This window comes from Leptopilina boulardi, unplaced genomic scaffold (assembly GCF_019393585.1).
Source record: "Leptopilina boulardi isolate dan_hultmark-lab unplaced genomic scaffold, ZJU_Lbou_2.1 LbouV2_251, whole genome shotgun sequence".
Classification (NCBI taxonomy): domain Eukaryota; kingdom Metazoa; phylum Arthropoda; class Insecta; order Hymenoptera; family Figitidae; genus Leptopilina; species Leptopilina boulardi.
This window is the reverse complement of record NW_026137809.1, coordinates 31,806-52,555: the sequence shown is the minus strand read 5'-3', so window position 1 is coordinate 52,555 and position 20,750 is coordinate 31,806. Positions and strand designations below refer to the sequence as shown.

Genomic DNA, 20,750 nt, shown 5'->3' with positions numbered 1-20,750 from the left:
TTTTTTCGATCCTTAATGGAAGTCGTGACAGACTGTTTTATATGTTTAATATTGGACAAGTATTTTAAATAATTTAATAAATTTGGTTTTTCTCTATTATGTACTAAACAGTGTTTTGTTGCGTTTTATTAATTAGTGCTTAGAATCCTGAACAATTGGCGACCGTGACCGGACATTCTTAAATTCGGGATTATTGATAAAGTGTACACACAAGTGAACTGTGAGTGAGTGAAAACTAAAAAATGGAAGCAGCAATGCGACAAAGGAAGAGTCTGGGTATGGCCTTTACGAAAACATACAATTCGTTTTCGGCCAAACTCAAAGGCACGTGCTCTCGAGATGACAATATGGTGGCATTTCAGTTGTTACAAACCAAGACGAAGGAGTTGGAAGCGGTGTACGCTATTTGCAACAAATTTCTCTTCGAATCAGAGGCCACTGAAGATGAAATCGCCAAAGAATTAGAAGATGTAGACGAATACACTGTGGCATTTCTGAATGCAAAAATGATGGCTGATGATTTACAGGAAGTACGAACTGAAAACATCCAATCCGTGTTATCAGACAACTTGCCCGGAGCAACTAAGGGGTCATTGAAGTTACCACAAATTGAGTTACCAAAATTTAAGTGTCATGTTAAAGAGTGGCTGTTGTTCTGGAGTATTTTCAAAAAGATCCACGAAGACAACTCAATTAGGCGTGAGGATAAATTTCAATATCTCATTCAAGCTACATCACCGGATTCGAGGGCACGTGAACTGGTTCGCAGTTTCCCCCCAACAGCTGACAACTATGATAAGGCGATAGCAAGTCTCAAGAGTCGATTCGGCCAAGACGATATTGTAGTTAAATATTATGTTCGTGAACTGTTGGGATTGGTTCTCCAAAATGAACTTAAAGGAGGTCCAAAGGCAACACTTTCTGCAAACTATGATAAATTGGAAGCATACATCCGTGCTCTAGACACTCTAAGAGTAACGACGGAGAAATGTGCGTCAATGTTATATCCGCTGGTTGAGTCTGCTCTCCCGGAAGAAATTCTACGTGCTTGGCAGCGCAATGGGCAGTATCGCACCATAGAAAATGAGGGGCATAATATGACAAGGGACAAGCTGACCAAATTATTAGAAATGTAAACAGGTATCGTGTATTTTTTGTAAGTCTGCTCATGAGAGTAAAGAATGTGAGGTTTCACGAAAAATGGATTTGAGTGAAAGAAAAGAATATGTTAAGAAAGAAGGTGCTTGTTTTGTTTGTCTGAGGCGAGGTCATTCCGCGAAATGGTGTCGGGTAAAAGTAAAATGTAATTGGTGTTCTAGACGTCACGAATTACTATTATGTCCAGGTTTATCATCTAAAGACAATTTAGTTTCAAAAGATGACAGTAAGCGAGAAATTGAAAATGTTTTGGCCACAATTTGTGCTGCGCCTGAAGTGTATCTGCAAACTCTCCGTGTATTAGTGTATTCTGACTCGGGTGAAATGATAGTTAAAGAAATTATTGATACAGCCTCGCAACGTTCATACATTCGAGCAGATATAGTGAAAAAGTTGGGATACACACCTCACGCAGAGATTGAAGTGTCACATTCATTGTTTGGAGGGGTTACCTCAAAAGCAAAAAAGCATGATATATTTAAAATAAAAGTAAAAAATTTAGATAAAAAGTATGCATGTAATTTTTCTGTACTGAGTCAGGAAACAATTTGTGAGACAATACCATCCATAAAAAAAGAATCCTGGCTTAACGTTTCTCGACGCTGAACACGAATCCGTAATTAGAATTGCTCCATCACCCTAGGTTTTCGAGAAATTTGACCTTGAAAATTTAAAAATACCGTTTTTAGGGTACTTTTTGATTTTTTATTACGGTACCAAAATTTTTTCTGAAGTTTTCATGATATGTATATGAAAGCTGATATCCTCCTTAACATTTTCCAAATTTGATCTTTAAAAAATATCTTTTTTGGATGAGTTATCCTCATTTGAAATTCGCGTTGCAACGTGAAACGGGATCACAGTGCAGGAGGCGTATAAAATAATCCAAAATCCAAATGTATTTTAAATGGCCTGTAACTTGTTACTCGGGGGTTTTCGGGGTCGCTGATTACGAATTCGATGTCCGTTTTTGAAAATTCAAAATGGCGGATCCAATATGGCGGACGACTTTTTTTGCTCACTAATTTTTGCGAAACTTTGATTTATTTGTTTTTATTTATATTTATATCTAACCCCAAAAACTCCTCAATAATCACTTACAGGCCATTTGGATCGAGTTTTGAAGAAGTCCTCTGCCATATTGGATCCGCCATTTTGAATTTTCAAAAACGGACCTCGAATTTTTAATCAGCTACCCCAAAAACCCCCGAGTAACAAGTTACAGGCCATTTCGATCGAGTTTAGAAAAAGTCGTCCGCCACATTGGATCCGCCATTTTGAATTTTCGAAAACTGACCTCAAATTCGTAATCAGCGACCCCGAAAACCTCCAAGTAACAAGTTTCAGACCATTTAAAATACATTTGAATTTTGGACCATTTTTTAATACGCCTCCTGCACTGTGATCCCGATTCACGTTGCAACGCGAATTTCGAATGAGGATAACTCATCCAAAAAAAAATATTTTTGAAAGATCAAAATTGGAAAATGTTAAGGAGGATATCAGCTTTCATATGCATATCATGAAAACCTCAGAAAAAATTTTGGTACCGTAATAAAAAATCAAAAAGTACCCTAAAAACGGCATTTTTTCAATTTTCAAGGTCAAATTTCTCGAAAACCTAGGGTGATGGAGCAATTCTGATTACGGATTCGTGTTCAGCGTCGAAAAACCTATAAGAATCACCCCATGCGGTCTCAGAAATAAAAAAAATGAAAATCTGTTGTCGGAGACAGTTAATATGTTAACGACGCTACTTGGTCAAGAGGCGAATCCATCCGAGTTATGGCGATTAGACATACTCGGTATTACAGATCCTATTGAAAACGAATGTGAAACGAAGCGTAACGAAAACGTACGGAAATTTATAGTGAGCACATCTAAGTTTACTCCTGCACGGTGTGCCTTAACCAGACTCAACCCAAAAGTCTTTGCTCAGTAAAAATTCTTTTTTCTCGTGAAAGTATATGGAAAATAGAAACTTTTCTCACAAAAATCAAAATAATCTGTGGAGCCGTTTTTAAGAACGGTCCCATTGAATATTTTCGCCATTAAAAGTACATTTTTTTTAATGAAAATAGCGAAAAGAAGTTTATTATTGTATTACAGTATGCCCCCCCAAAAACATAGTGGGTAGTTTTGGGGTTAAAACCTCCACCCCCGTGAAATTTTGAATTTCTTTAACAAATCTAAGCAAACATAAAATCTTTTCTAAAACTTTTTTTTTCTTACGCCCTTGAAACAAACAAATGAACTTATAATAATTTTTTTTGACAACTTCTCTGTTTGTCAAATTTATTTTCCCAACGAAATAATAATCGTTTTGTATACGAGTGTGAATTAAGAAAATATTATAGGACTAAAATTTTAGTGTTTCCGTTAATGGAAACATCTCTTTTATCTTGCAAAAGCATAATAAATTCACTTTTAAACGACTTTCATCTCACTGTAAAAAGTCATAAGGGAATTTTCCTGAATTTTTTTTCACTATCACTGATAGAGATTTTAATCTACAAAATCGTTGGTAATAGCAGTTCTTATAATGCGGCAAAAATACAGAATCTAAAATGAAAAACATAGAATTTTGTAATTTTCCCATTCTAAATAATTATCAAATCTCCGATGATTTTAACACTTTCAATGTAGGTAATAATAGTACTAACTTTTAATGTAGCAAAAAAACTAATGACTGAGACATTACAGCAGATGGGAAAATTCTTATTGCCGAACGTAAACTTACCGTGTTTAAAATAGCAATTATCTGGAAGGTGGGAATTTTCTTTTTACCAAATCAAGGAATATTGATATTTTTAATATGGTACAATCATTTGTTTAACCCATATCGGACAGCTGTTCCACTAGTCGAACACTACAATTCCAGTCGCACTTACAAATGTAAGTGGCATAATTATTGTAATTGTTTATTAATTTTTGTTCTTTAAAAATTTGAAAGTAAACTACTTGTCGATGTTAAAAATGTAGTTGCATAATAATGTACGATATTCTAATATTTTATTTGCAATGTAAAAACTAGTGTTTGACTAGTCGAACAGTTTGTTCGGTCCTATATGGGTTAAGTAAAAGTGATACATTAAAAGTGGGTTATAATCGCTCCCTCTTTCAAACAGTTAAAATTCTTTAATACTTTATACAGTGCATGCGTAAACCCATGATCTTTAGACATTTTTAATATTTTCTTAATTCACACTCGCATACAATATGAACCCAAGAAGGGTTCTGATACCGGATCAGTATCGGACCGATGTCGGATTTCGACATACCAATGTCGTCTCGATCCTGATATTCGGTACTGTTTCGGTATCGAAAGGTGTTAGAATGTAAGATCGGACCGATACTATTTTCCTACACTGTTACAACATTGGAATTCGAGATTGGCCCGATACTGAAATTTAACCTCGATCCAATATTGGATTCCATCATTAAATTAAAAAAAATAATATAAAAAAAAATTTATTAAATTTATTAAGTTTAAATTAGTGTTACTTTTTAATTTCTGTAGATTCCACATACATGATTTTTTTCCCTGCCTTAAACGCAATTGAACGCACAACTCGCATATTTTAAAAAATCCTAACCGACGCCGAGATTCTAAGACCCTAACTTAACGCTAAACGCATATTACGAACCTAACGCACTAACCGCAGAGCCATCGAGGCCTTGATAGTTATTATTGTAACTATCAATTATATTATAATTGATAATTATTATAAGTTCATTTGTTTGTTTCAGGGGTGTAAGAAAAAAAAAGTTTCAGAAAAGATTTTATGTTTGCTTAGATTTGTCAAAGAAATTCAAAATTTCACGGGGGTGGAGGTTTTAACCCCTAAACTACCCACTATGTTTTTTTGGGGGGGGCATGTATATGTGCCCCCTGGATCCACGTCTGATACTGTAATACAATAATAAACTTCTTTTCGATTTTTGTGAGAAAAGTTTCTATTTTCCATATACTTTCACGAGAAAAAAGACTTTTTACTGAGCAAAGACTTTTGGGTTGAGTCTGGTTAAGGCACACCGTGCCTAAGGGGCGGTACCAAGTTAGATTACCGTGGAAGGAGAATTATATATACCAACGAATTTGTACATCGCACGTCAACGTTTAGTAAAGACTGTAAAGAAATTGAATAATCCAGGTTTACTTCGTGCTTATAGCGAAGTTTTTGAAACGTGGTTAGCAGAAAACATAATTGAGAAAATTTCCGAAAAAGATGTTTCCCATATAGGCCATTACCTTTCACACCTACCTGTCATAAAAATGAACAGTACAACAAAAATTAGACCGGTATTTGACACATCAGCTAAGAAAAAAGGGCATCCATCATTAAATGATTGTTTAGAAAAAGGTCCCTATCTAATGGAACTTGTCCCGTCCGCGTTAAATAGATTTCGAGAGAGAAAAGTGGGCGTTATCTCAGATATAAAAGGCGCGTTTTTGCAAGTTGAAGTTAATGAGTCTGACAGAGATCACTTGTGTTTTCTGTGGGAAGTAGATGGAAAAATCGTTGTGTTCTGTCATTGCCGCGTAGTGTTTGGTCTATCCAGTAGTCCTTTTTTGTTATCAGCGGTTATTGCGTTACTACTGGATCGATCTCTGCAAAAAGTGCAATCTGGCGATGAATTTTAAGGACGCAAAAATCAGTTAAAAAATTGAAAGATTCATTATACGTCGATAACTGCGTAACAAGCGTAGATTCTTTAGAAGAATTGCAAGTTTTTAGGAAAGAAGCCACTGCTGTCATGGCTGCGGGTGGGTTTGAATTGCGTGGATGGGAAAATTCAGGAGAAATTTCGGAAAATAAAGTAGCACTTGTTTTAGGAATTTTTTGGAATAAGAGTAAAGACACGATTTAAATTAATCCTGATGTGATGGATATGCCATTAACAAAAGAGATTGAAATCAGTCGAGAAATTGGGGAAGGAAGTTTGTCCTTACACGCTTTCGGAGATGCTAGCAAACTAGCTTATGCTGCAGTTGTATTCGCGCGTATTGTTACTGAAAATTCAATAGGAGTTCAATTGTTGGGCGCTAAGTCTAATAAGCATAAGTCGAATAGCACCTGAAAAATCCTCAATACCTCGTCTATAGTTAATGGCGGCATCAATAACTGCTAGGCTCGTGAATTCAATCGCAAAATCTTTGACTCGTCCTATCGAAAAGATCAATTTTTAGTCCGATTGCACCACTGTTTTGGCTTATCTGAAGCGAGATACGCAGTGGGGAACATTCGTACAAAATCGATTTAAAGAAATTAGAACCTTGAGCGACGTCAATGATTGGAAATACGTACCGAGTAGTATGAACCCTGTTGATTTGCCATCACGCGGGTGTTCTCCTTCCCAGTTACGAGATTCCAAGTGGTGGGAGGGGCCAGGTTGGTTGCGCGAGAGCAAAATTAACTGGCCTTCCGGGGAGAATAGTGTTAATGAGGGGGAGATCTGTAGTGAAATCAAGAAAAGCGCTATAGTGAATACGATAGCCACGAAAGAGTTGGATTTAAAAGCGAGTACATTGTTTTCCTCCTTTACAATGCTCGTGAGATTTATTGCCTGGATGCGTAGATTTTTACGAAATCGAAGAGCAATTTTAGAACAATGGCGAGAAAATAAAGAAATCTCACAAATACCACATACGTTGGTTGAAGCAAAAAATCTTTTCGAGAAATTAAAGAAGCAGAAAGAAATTTGCTTAAACATTTGCAAAAAGTCATGTTTGATAGACCGGGTAAAGACAAATTGTCGTCATTCAGGACTTTGAGAAATGATGAAGGCCTAATCATTCTCAAAACCGGAATAGTTAATCGCGACGATTCTAATTTGTTCTTATGTTCGATAGTTTTAGATAGACATGACATTGTAAATTTATTAATTCGAGACACACGAAAGATGTGGTCATATGGAGACACAAGTTGTAATGAATACCTTGAGGGAAAAATTCTGGATAATCTCGCTGCGACAAATCATAACTATTACGTCTAGTTGCGTCGTATGTCAACAGCAAAAAGTCAAGCGCGTTGAATGTGAATCCCCTCCCCTTCCAACAAATCGAGTCTGCCACGCGGTAGCGTTTGAGTCAACAGGGATAGATTTTGAGGGACCAGTTTTTATAAAAGGTGGAAAAAGGGCTGGATTTGTATTTTCCCGTGCGCCGTGTACCGAGCGGTTCATTTGGAACTTGCATCTTCCCTATCAACAGAAGAATTCATAGAATGTCTTCGACGATTTATCGCAAGATGGGGGAGGCCTCAAAATATATATAGTGACAATGGAACGAATTTTTGTGGAAAAGCTAACGCGTTGAAAACTATAAAGTGGGAGAAAATTTGTAGATATATTTCAGCGCTGGAAATCGAATGGCATTTTAATCCGACAGCAGCTCCTTGGTGGGGAGGTTGGTGGGGGTTATGAAAACCATATTGAAAAAGGTTCTGGGCAGAGCTTGTCTCTTTTATGAAAGCTTAACGACTGCCCTGTGCGATGCAAAAGCAATCATAAATTGGCGACCCTTAACTTACGTTTCGGACGATGCGAACGATTTAAAAACACTCAGTCCGTCGATGTTTTTACAAGAAACGCGAGAAATAGGAGTTCCAGATTTAGATGTGCTCTCTAAAGAAAAATTAAATAAAAAATTGAGACACCGACAACAGACTTTGAAAGATCTGAGAGAACGTTTTCGAGTCGAGTATTTGAGTCAGCTGTTGTTACGAGGCGGTAAGAAAGAGACGCGAAAAATCAAAACAGGAGATGTTGTTTTGATTGGTAGCGATAACCAGAAAAGGATGGATTGGCCTCTCGGGCGAATTGATGAAATTATCGAGGGTCGTGACGGACAAGTTAGAGTTTGTTTAATTAAAACAAAAAATGGGTTATTCAAACGACCAGTACAGAGAATTTACTCGTTAGAATTATCTGCGAGCGATGAATTTGTCAGGGATTTAAACGAATGCGTGCCGTTGATCGAGCGAATGGACAACTTATTGGAAGCAAAAGAAAATTCCAATAAGAGCATTGAGAGTGTTAATTTAAATGATGATCATTCTGGTTTAGATAAAATTGTAACGACGAAAAGCGGACGAATTAGTAAAAAACCAGAAAGATTAAAGTATTAGTTAAAATTGTGCGTATGCGTAATTTATTGTAAAGGAAAAGAAAAATGTGAATGAATTTTTAAATTGTGATTTTATTTAACTTGATTGAAAAATTGTTTATAGACTGCTACTATTTTCCGTAAAGCAAATTTTCTGAATAACTTATATTCTTACTCATTACATCCTGTTAATTACATTAACAACCGATGGTAAGAAAATTTCTAATAGAATTTAAAAAAAAATTGATGGTACTTAAAGTACACTACCGTCCGAAATTGTGCGAACTCTGCTTTTTCAACAACTATAAAATTGTTCAAATCTTCAAAAATATTAAAACTAACATTTTTTCCTCTTTATTTTATTAAAGCTAATAAAATTCTGAAAGAAATGACACCTTGACAAAGAGAATATGTTAATTTTTCAATTAGATATCTAAGAAAAACCCAATTTTCAATGTTTTTACTATTTTTTTTATTTCTCTGGCAAAAATTAATATTTTTAAACGTTCTTAGGCTCATTGAAATCGTATTTTGTTATGCAATTCAAATTATATAAAAAAATTCATGTACACATTCTTCCCTAGCGTATGCAAACCGTGAAAGTTGGCTCATAAAATGTCAAAAAATTGTGATTAATATTTATATGACAAAAAATGATCAGTAAAATGTATAAATCTTAAATTTATTTACATAAATCAGAGAAGTTTAGAATGATATATTTACTTGATTTTAAAACATTATATTTTATTGTATAATTAAATTTAAATTTTTTGACATTTTATGAGCCAACTTTCACGGTTTGCATACGCTAGGGAAGAATGTGTACATGAATTGTTTTATATAATTTGAATTGCATAACAAAATACGATTTCAATGAGCCTAAGAACGTTTAAAAATATTAATTTTTGCCAGAGAAATAAAAAAAATAGTAAAAACATTGAAAATTGGGTTTTTCTTAGATATCTAATTGAAAAATTAACATATTCTCTTTGTCAAGGTATCATTTCTTTTAGAATTTTATTAGCTTTAATAAAATAAAGAGGAAAAAATGTTAGTTTTAATATTTTTGAAGATTTGAACAATTTTATAGTTGTTGAAAAAGCAGAGTTCGCACAATTTCGGACGGTAGTGTATGCATTTAATGGATGACTTATATATATTGTTTATATTCGGCTACTACTTTTAGTAAAAAAAGTTCTAATAATCTTCTGACTATAATCATTTTACCCTGACTAATGCCCTAATCAATCAAAAGTTACTAAAATTCAGTTAAAATCAAAAGAAACATTGATGGTACTTAAAGTATGCATTTAAGGGTTGACTTATATAAATTGTTAGATTCGGCCACTACTTTTAGTAACAAAAGTTCTAATAATCATTTGACCATATTCATTTTACCTGTTAAGTTCCGTAATTAATAGTTGTTAATTACATTAACAATCGCCTGATTATAAAATTCAGATAAAAGCAAAACAAACATTGATGGTACTCAAAGTATGCATTTAATGGTTGACTTATAAAAATTGTTTATATTCGGTTACTACTTTTAGTAACAAAAATTCTAATATTCTTCTGACCATAATCATTTTACCCTGTTAAATTCCCTAATCAATCACTAGTTACCAAAATTCTGATAGAAGGAAATAATACATGATGGTACTCAAAGTATGCATTTAATTGTTGATATATGTAAATTGTTTATATACGGTTACTACTTTCAGTTACAGAAATTCTAATAATTTTCTTATCATATTCATTTCACCCTGTTTAATATTCTAATCAATAGCCAGTTACTGAAATTCAGACAGAAGGAAAACAAACATTGATGGTACCCAAAGTATGCATGTACGTTTTGAATAGGCAAATTGTTTATAGACTGCTACCACTTTCCATAATACAAATTTTCTTGATACGTTAAATTCATTTCACCCTCTTTAAAACCCTAATCAATAGCCAGTTACTGAAATTCTGGCAGAAGCAAAAGAAACATTGATGGTACCTAAGTATGCATTTAATTGTTGACATATATAAATTGTTTATATTCGGCTACTTCATCTAGTAACAAAAATTCTAATAATCTTCTGACCAAAATCATTTTACCTTGTTAAATTCCCTAATCAATCCCTAGTTTCTAAAACTCTGATAGAAGCAAAAGAAACATTGATGGTAACAAAATTATGCATTTACTTCTTGAATTAGCAAATTGTTTATAGACGGCTACCACTTTCTATAAGACAAAATTTTCTTACTACGTTATATTCCTTTTTATTTTTACATACTGTTAATTAATTGAATATTCCCTAGTTACCAAAATTCTGATAGAAGGAAATAAAACATTATGGTACTCAAAGTATGCACTTAATTGTTCACATATGTAAATTGTTTATATACGGTTACTACTTTCAGTTACAGATATTCTAATAATTTTCTTATCATATTCATTTCAACCTATTTAATATTCTAAACAATAGCCAGTTACTGAAATTCTGACAGAAGGAATAGAAACATTGATGGTACCCAAAGTATGCATTTACTTGTTAAATAAGCAAATTGTTTATCGAATGCTACCACTTTCCATGAGAAAATTTTTTTTAATACGTTATAATCCTTCTCATTATTACTTACTGTTAATTAATTTAATAATCGCTAGTTACCACAATTCTGATAGCAGGAAATGATACATGATGGTACCCAAAGTATAAATTTACTTGTTAAATAACCGAATTGTTTATAGAATGCTACCACTTTCCATGAGAAATTTTTTTTAATACGTTATAATCCTTCTCATTATTACTTACTGTTAATTAATTTAATAATCGCTAGTTACCACAATTCTGATAGAGGGAAATGAATCATTATGGTACTCAAAGTATGCATTTAATGGTTGACTTATAAAAATTGTTTAAATTCGGTTACTACTTTCAGTAACAGAAATTCTAATAATTTTCTTACTATACTCATTTCACCCTGTTTAATACCCAAATCAATCGCTACTTAATAAAATTCTGATAGAAGCAAAAGAACCATTGATGGTACCCAAAGTATGCATTTAATTGTTGACATATATAAATTGTTTATATTCGGCTACTACTTCTAGTAACAAAAATTCTAATAATCTTCTGACCAAAATCATTTTACCCTGTTAAATTCCCTAATCATTCGCTAGTTAATAAAATTCTGATAGAAGCAAAAGAAACATTGATGGTACCCAAAGTATGCATTTACATGTTAAATAAACAAATTGTTTATAGAATGCTACCACTTTCCATGAGAAAAATTTTTTTAATACGTTATAATCCTTCTCATTATTACTTACTGTTAATTAATTTAATAATCGCTAGTTACCACAATTCTGATAGAAGGAAATGAAACATTATGGTACTCAAAGTATGCATTTAATGGTTGACTTATAAAAATTGTTTATATTCGGTTACTACTTTCAGTAACAGAAATTCTAATATTCTTCTGACCATAATCATTTTCCCTTGTTAAATTCCCTAATCAATCGCTAGTTAATAAAAATCTGATAGAAGGAAATGATACATGATGGTACCCAAAGTATGCATTTTATTGTTGACTTATAAAAATTGTTTATTTTCGGTTACTACTATCAGTAACAAAAATTCTAATAATTTTCTTACTATACTCATTTCACCCTGTTTAATACCCTAATCAATCGCTAGTTACTGAAATTCTGGCAGAAGCAAAAGAAACATTGATGTTACCTAAAGTATGCATTTAATTGTTAATTTATATAAATTGTTTATATTCAGCTACTACTTTTAGTAACAAAAATTCTAATATTCTTCTGACCATAATCATTTTACCCTGTTAAATTCCCTAATCAATCGCTAGTTAATAAAATTTTGATAGAAGCAAAAGAAACATTGATGTTCCCCAAAGTATGCATTTAATTGTTGTCTTATATAAATTGTTTATATTAAGCTACTACTTTTAGTAACAAAAATTCTAATAATCTTCTGACAATAATCATTTTACCCTGTTAAATTCCCTAATCAATCGCTAGTTAATAAAATTCTGATAGAAGCAAAAGAAACATTGATGGTACTCAGAGTATGCACTTAATTGTTGACATTCGTAAATTGTTTATAGACTGTTACCACTTTCCATTAAACAAATTTTCTTAATACGTTAAATTTATTTCACCCTGTTTAAAACCCTAATCAATTGCCAGTTACTGAAATTCTGACAGAAGCAAAGGAAACATTGATGGTACTCAAAATATGCACTTAATTGTTCACATATGTAAATTGTTTATATACGGCTACTACTTCTAGTAACGAAAATTCTAATATTCTTCTGACCTTAATCATTTTACCTTGTTAAATTCCCTAATCAATCGCTAGTTAATAAAATTCTGATAGAAGCAAAAGAACCATTAATGGTACCCAAAGTATGCATTTAATTGTTGACATATATAAATTGTTTATATTCGGCTACTACTTCTAGTAACAAAATTCTAACAATCTTCTGACCAAAATCATTTTACCCTGTTAAATTCCCTAATCATTCGCTAGTTAATAAAATTCTGATAGAAGCAAAAGAAACATTGATGGTTCCCAAAGTATGCATTTACTTCTTAAATATGCAAATTGTTAATAGACTGTTACCAGTTTCCATGAAACAAATTTTCTTAATACGTTAAATTCATTTCACCCTGTTTAAAACCCTAATCAATTGCCAGTTACTGAAATTCTGACAGAAGCAAAAGAACGTTTGATGGTACCCAAAGTATGCATTTACTTGTTAAATAAGCAAATTGTTTATCGAATGCTACCACTTTCCATGAGAAAATTTTTTTTAATACGTTATAATCCTTCTCATTATTACTTACTGTTAATTAATTTAATAATCGCTAGTTACCACAATTCTGATAGAAGGAAATGATACATGATGGTACCCAAAGTATAAATTTACTTGTTAAATAACCGAATTGTTTATAGACTGCTACCACTTTCCATGAAACAAATTTTCTTAATACGTTATTATCCTTCTCTTTATTAGTTACTGTTAATTAATTTAATAATCGATAGTTACCACAATTCTGATAGAAGGAAATGAAACATTATGGTACTCAAAGTATGCATTTACTTCTTAAATATGCAAACTGTTAATAGACTGTTACCACTTTCCATGAAACAAATTTTCTTAATACGTTAAATTCATTTCACCCTGTTTAAAACTCTAATCAATTGCAAGTTACTGAAATTCTGACAGAAGCAAAAGAAACATTGATGGTACTCAAAGTATGCACTTAATTGTTGACATATGTAAATTGTTTAAATACGGTTACTACTTTCAGTTACAGATATTCTAATAATTTTCTTATTATATTCATTTCACCCTATTTAATATTCTAAACAATAGCCAGTTACTGAAATTCTGACAGAAGGAAAAGAAACATTGATGGTACCCAAAGTATGCATTTATTTGTTAAATAAGCAAATTGTTTATAAAATGCTACCTCTTTCCATGAGAAAATTTTTTTAATACGTTATAATCCTTCTCATTAATACTTACTGTTAATTAATTTAATAATCGCTAGTTACCACAATTCTGATGGAAGGAAGTGATACATGACGGTACTCAAAGTATGCATTTAATGGTTGACTTATAAAAATTGTTTATTTTCGGTTACTACTTTCAGTAACAAAAATTCTAATAATTTTCTTACTATACTCATTTCACCCTGTTTAATACCCAAATCAATCGCTGGTTAATAAAATTCTGATAGAAGCAAAAGAACCATTGATGGTACACAAAGTATGCATTTAATTGTTGTATTATATAAATTGTTTATATTCGGCTACTACTTCTAGTAACAAAATTCTAACAATCTTCTGACCAAAATCATTTTACCCTGTTAAATTCCCTAATCATTCGCTAGTTAATAAAATTCTGATAGAAGCAAAAGAAACATAGATGGTACCCGAAGTATGCATTTACATGTTAAATAAACAAATTGTATACAGAATGCTACCACTTTCCATGAGAAAAATTTTTTTAATACGTTATAATCCTTCTCATTATTACTTACTGTTAATTAATTTAATAATCGCTAGTTACCACAATTCTGATGGAAGGAAGTGATACATGATGGTACCCAAAGTATGCATTTTATTGTTGACTTATAAAAATTGTTTATTTTCGGTTACTACTTTCAGTAACAAAAATGCTAATAATTTTCTTACTATACTCATTTCACCCTGTTTAATACCTAAATCAATCGCTGGTTAATAAAATTCTGATAGAAGCAAAAGAACCATTGATGGTACCCAAAGTATGTATTTAATTGTTGTCTTATATAAATTGTTTATATTCAGCTACTACTTTTAGTTACAAAAATTCTAATCATCTTCTGACAATAATCATTTTACCCTGTTAAATTCCCTAATCAATCGCTAGTTACTAAAATTCTGATAGAAGCAAAAGAAACATTAATGGTTCCCAAAGTATGCATTTACTTCTTAAATATGCAAATTGTTAATAGACTGTTACCACTTTCCATGAAACAAATTTTCTTAATACGTTAAACTCATTTCACCCTGTTTAAAACCCTAATCAATTGTTAGTTACTGAAATTCTGACAGAAGCAAAAGAAAGTTTGATGGTACCCAAAGTATGCATTTACTTGTTAAATAAGCAAATTGTTTATCGAATGCTACCACTTTCCATGAGAAAATTTTTTTTAATACGTTATAATCCTTCTCATTATTACTTACTGTTAATTAATTTAATAATCGCTAGTTACCACAATTCTGATAGAAGGAAATGATACATGATGGTACCCAAAGTATAAATTTACTTGTTAAATAACCGAATTGTTTATAGACTGCTACCACTTTCCATGAAACAAATTTTCTTAATACGTTATAATCCTTCTCTTTATTAGTTACTGTTAATTAATTTAATAATCGATAGTTACCACAATTCTGATAGAAGGAAATGAAACATTATGGTACTCAAAGTATGCATTTACTTCTTAAATATGCAAACTGTTAATAGACTGTTACCACTTTCCATGAAACAAATTTTCTTAATACGTTAAATTCATTTCACCCTGTTTAAAACTCTAATCAATTGCAAGTTACTGAAATTCTGACAAAAGCAAAAGAAACATTGATGGTACTCAAAGTATGCACTTAATTGTTGACATATGTAAATTGTTTAAATACGGTTACTACTTTCAGTTACAGATATTCTAATAATTTTCTTATCATATTCATTTCACCCTATTTAATATTCTAAACAATAGCCAGTTACTGAAATTCTGACAAAAGGAAAAGAAACATTGATGGTACCCAAAGTATGCATTTATTTGTTAAATAAGCAAATTGTTTATAAAATGCTACCTCTTTCCATGAGAAAATTTTTTTAATACGTTATAATCCTTCTCATTAATACTTACTGTTAATTAATTTAATAATCGCTAGTTACCACAATTCTGATGGAAGGAAGTGATACATGACGGTACTCAAAGTATGCATTTAATGGTTGACTTATAAAAATTGTTTATTTTCGGTTACTACTTTCAGTAACAAAAATTCTAATAATTTTCTTACTATACTCATTTCACCCTGTTTAATACCCAAATCAATCGCTGGTTAATAAAATTCTGATAGAAGCAAAAGAACCATTGATGGTACACAAAGTATGCATTTAATTGTTGTATTATATAAATTGTTTATATTCGGCTACTACTTCTAGTAACAAAATTCTAACAATCTTCTGACCAAAATCATTTTACCCTGTTAAATTCCCTAATCATTCGCTAGTTAATAAAATTCTGATAGAAGCAAAAGAAACATAGATGGTACCCGAAGTATGCATTTACATGTTAAATAAACAAATTGTATACAGAATGCTACCACTTTCCATGAGAAAAATTTTTTTAATACGTTATAATCCTTCTCATTATTACTTACTGTTAATTAATTTAATAATCGCTAGTTACCACAATTCTGATGGAAGGAAGTGATACATGATGGTACCCAAAGTATGCATTTTATTGTTGACTTATAAAAATTGTTTATTTTCGGTTACTACTTTCAGTAACAAAAATGCTAATAATTTTCTTACTATACTCATTTCACCCTGTTTAATACCTAAATCAATCGCTGGTTAATAAAATTCTGATAGAAGCAAAAGAACCATTGATGGTACCCAAAGTATGTATTTAATTGTTGTCTTATATAAATTGTTTATATTCAGCTACTACTTTTAGTTACAAAAATTCTAATCATCTTCTGACAATAATCATTTTACCCTGTTAAATTCCCTAATCAATCGCTAGTTACTAAAATTCTGATAGAAGCAAAAGAAACATTAATGGTTCCCAAAGTATGCATTTACTTCTTAAATATGCAAATTGTTAATAGACTGTTACCACTTTCCATGAAACAAATTTTCTTAATACGTTAAACTCATTTCACCCTGTTTAAAACCCTAATCAATTGCCAGTTACTGAAATTCTGACAGAAGCAAAAGAAAGTTTGATGGTACCCAAAGTATGCATTTACTTGTTAAATAAGCAAATTGTTTATCGAATGCTACCACTTTCCATGAGAAAATTTTTTTTAATACGTTATAATCCTTCTCATTATTACTTACTGTTAATTAATTTAATAATCGCTAGTTACCACAATTCTGATAGAAGGAAATGATACATGATGGTACCCAAAGTATAAATTTACTTGTTAAATAACCGAATTGTTTATAGACTGCTACCACTTTCCATGAAACAAATTTTCTTAATACGTTATAATCCTTCTCTTTATTAGTTACTGTTAATTAATTTAATAATCGATAGTTACCACAATTCTGATAGAAGGAAATGAAACATTATGGTACCCAAAGTATGCATTTACTTCTTAAATATGCAAACCGTTAATAGACTGTTACCACTTTCCATGAAACAAATTTTCTTAATACGTTAAATTCATTTCACCCTGTTTAAAACCCTATTCAATTGCCAGTTACTGAAATTCTGACAGAAGCAAAAGAAACATTGATGGTACTCAAAGTATGCACTTAATTGTTGACATATGTAAATTGTTTATATACGGTTACTACTTTCAGTTACAGATATTCTAATAATTTTCATATCATATTCATTTCACCCTATTTAATATTCTAAACAATAGCCAGTTACTGAAATTCTGACAGTAGGAAAAGAAACATTGATGGTACCCAAAGTATGCATTTACTTGTTAAATAAGCAAATTGTTTATAAAATGCTACTTCTTTCCATGAAAAATTTTTTTTAATAAGTTATAATCCTTCTTATTATTACTTACTGTTAATTAATTTAATAATCGCTGGTTACCACAATTCTGATGGAAGGAAGTGATACATGATGGTACCTAAAGTATGCATTTTATTGTTGACTTATAAAAATTGTTTATTTTCGGTTACTACTTTCAGTAAAAATAATGCTAATAATTTTCTTACTATACTCATTTCACCCGGTTTAATACCTAAATCAATCACTGGTTAATAAAATTCTGATAGAAGCAAAAGAACCATTGATGGTACCCAAAGTATGCATTTACTTGTTGATTAAACAAATTGTTTATAGACTGCTACCACTTTCCATGAGAAAATTTTTTTAATACGTTATAATCCTTCTCATTATTACTTACTGTTAATTAATTTAATAATCGCTAGTTACCACAATTCTGATAGAAGGAAATGATACATGATGGTACCTAAAGTATGCATTTTATTGTTGACTTATAAAAATTGTTTATTTTCGGTTACTACTTTCAGTAACTGAAATTCTAATATTCTTCTGACCATAATCATTTTCCCCTGTTAAATTCCCTAATCAATCGCTAGTTAAGAAAATTCTGATAGAAGCAAAAGAACCATTGATGGTACCCAAAGTATGCATTTAATTGTTGACATATATAAATTGTTTATATTCGGCTACTACTTCTAGTAACAAAAATTCTAATAATCTTCTGACCAAAATCATTTTACCCTGTTAAATTCCCTAATCATTCGCTAGTTAATAAAATTCTAATAGAAGCAAAAGAAACATTGATGGTACCCAAAGTATGTATTTACATGTTAAATAAACAAATTGTTTATAGAATGCTACCACTTTCCATGAGAAAAATTTTTTTAATACGTTATAATCCTTCTCATTATTACTTACTGTTAATTAATTTAATAATCGCTAGTTATCACAATTCTGATAGAAGGAAATGAAACATTATGGTACTCAAAGTATGCATTTAATGGTTGACTTAAAAAAATTGTTTATATTCGGTTACTACTTTCAGTAACAGAAATTTTAATAATTTTCCTATGATATTCATTTCACCCTGTTTAATACCCTAATCAATGGCTAGTTACTGAAATAGAAACATTGATGGTACCTAAAGTATGCATTTAATTGTTGACTTATATAAATTCTTTATATTCAGCTACTACTTTAAGTAACAAAATTTCTAATAATCTTCTGACCAAAATCATTTTACCCTTCTAAATTCCCTAATCAATTGCCAGTTACTTAAATTCTGACAGAAGCAAATGAAAAATTGATGGTACCCAAAGTATGCATTTAATTGTTGACTTATATAAATTGTTTATATTCGGCTACTACTTTCCATGAGACAAAATTTCATAATTCGTTATAATCCTTCTCATTATTACTTACTGTTAATTAATTTAATAATCGCCAGTTACTGAAATTCTGACAGAAGCAAATGGAAAATTTATGGTACCCAAAGTATGCATTTAATTGTTGACTTATATAAATTGTTTATATTCGGCTACTACTTTCCATGAGACAAAATTAATCCTTAATAATCCTTCTCATTATTACTTACTGTTAATTAATTTAATAATCGCCAGTTACTGAAATTCTCACAGAAGGAAAAGAAACATTGATTGTATCCAAAGTATGCATTTACTTGTTAAATAAGCAAATTGTTTATAGACTGCTACCACTTTCCATGAAACAAATTTTCTTAATACGTTAAATTTATTTCACCCTATTTAAAACCCTAATCAAGTGCCAGTTACTGAAATTCTGACAAAAGCAAAAGAAAAATTGATGGTACCCAAAGTATGCATTTAACTGTTGACATGTATAAATTGTTTATATTCGGCTACTACTTCTAGTAACAAAAATTCTAATAATCATCTGACCAAAATCATTTTACCCTGTTAAATTCCCTAATCAATAGCCAGTTACTGAAATTCTGACAGAAGGAAAAGAAACATTAATGGTACCGAAAGTATGCATTTACTTCTGGAATAAGCAAATTGTTTATAGACTGCTACCACTTTCCATGAAACAAATTTTCTTAATACGTTAAATTTATTTCACCCTATTTAAAACCCTAATCAAGTGCCAGTTACTGAAATTCTGACAAAAGCAAAAGAAAAATTGATGGTACCCAAAGTATGCATTTAACTGTTGACATGTATAAATTGTTTATATTCGGCTACTACTTCTAGTAACAAAAATTCTAATAATCTTCTGACCAAAATCATTTTACCCTGTTAAATTCCCTAATCAATAGCCAGTTACTGAAATTCTGACAGAAGGAAAAGAAACATTAATGGTACCCAAAGTATGTATTTACTTCTTGAATATGCGAATTGTTTATAGACTGTTACCACTTTTCATAAAACAAATTTTTTTAATACGTTAAATTCAATTCACCCTGTTTAAAACCCTAATCAATTGCCAGTTACTGAAATTCTGTCAGAAGCAAAAGAAAAATTGATGGTACCCAAAGTATGCATTTAATTGTTCACATATATAAATTGTTTATATTCAGCTACTACTTCTAGTAACAAAAATCCTAATAATCTTCTGACCAAAATCATTTTACCCTGCTCAATTCCCTAATCAATAGCCAGTTACTGAAATTCTGACAGAAGGAACAGAAACATTGATGGTACCCAAAGTATGTATTTACTTCTTGAATATGCAAATTGTTTATAGATTGTTACCACTTTCCATGAAACAAATTTTCTTAATACGTTAAATTCATTTCACCCTGTTTAAAACCCTAATCAATTGCCAGTTACTGTAATTCTGGCAGAAGCAAAAGAAAGATTGATGGTAACCAAAGTATGCAATTACTTCTTAAATATGCAAATTGTTAATAGACTGTTACCACTTTCCATGAAACAAATTTTCTTAATACGTTAAATTGATTTCACCCCGTTTAAAACCCTAATCAATTGCCACTTACTGAAGTTCTGACAGAAGCAAAAGAAACATTCATGGTACCCAAAGTATGCATTTACTTGTTGAATAAGCATAGTGTTTATAGACTGCTACCACTTTCCATGAAACAAATTTTCTTAATACGTTATATTCCTTTTCATTATTACATACTGTAAATTCATTTAATAATCGCAAGTTACCAAAATTCTGATAGAAGGAAATGATACATTATGGTACTCAAAGTATGCATTTAATTGTTGACTCATGTAAATT

At 31.2% G+C, this 20,750-nt stretch overlaps 2 protein-coding genes across 2 annotated transcripts; both read left to right on the top strand.

The window, feature by feature from the left end:
* The first annotated feature begins 242 nt into the window (after window positions 1-242).
* LOC127280787 (uncharacterized) lies at window positions 243-1,136 on the top strand. The gene has a single exon (XM_051304051.1). The coding sequence runs from the start codon at window positions 243-245 to the stop codon at window positions 1,134-1,136; it is 894 nt and encodes a 297-aa protein (XP_051160008.1).
* A 6,444-nt stretch (window positions 1,137-7,580) lies between these two features.
* On the top strand, window positions 7,581-8,288 carry LOC127280786 (uncharacterized). Its single transcript, XM_051304050.1, has one exon. The coding sequence runs from the start codon at window positions 7,581-7,583 to the stop codon at window positions 8,286-8,288; it is 708 nt and encodes a 235-aa protein (XP_051160007.1).
* Window positions 8,289-20,750: the final 12,462 nt, after the last annotated feature.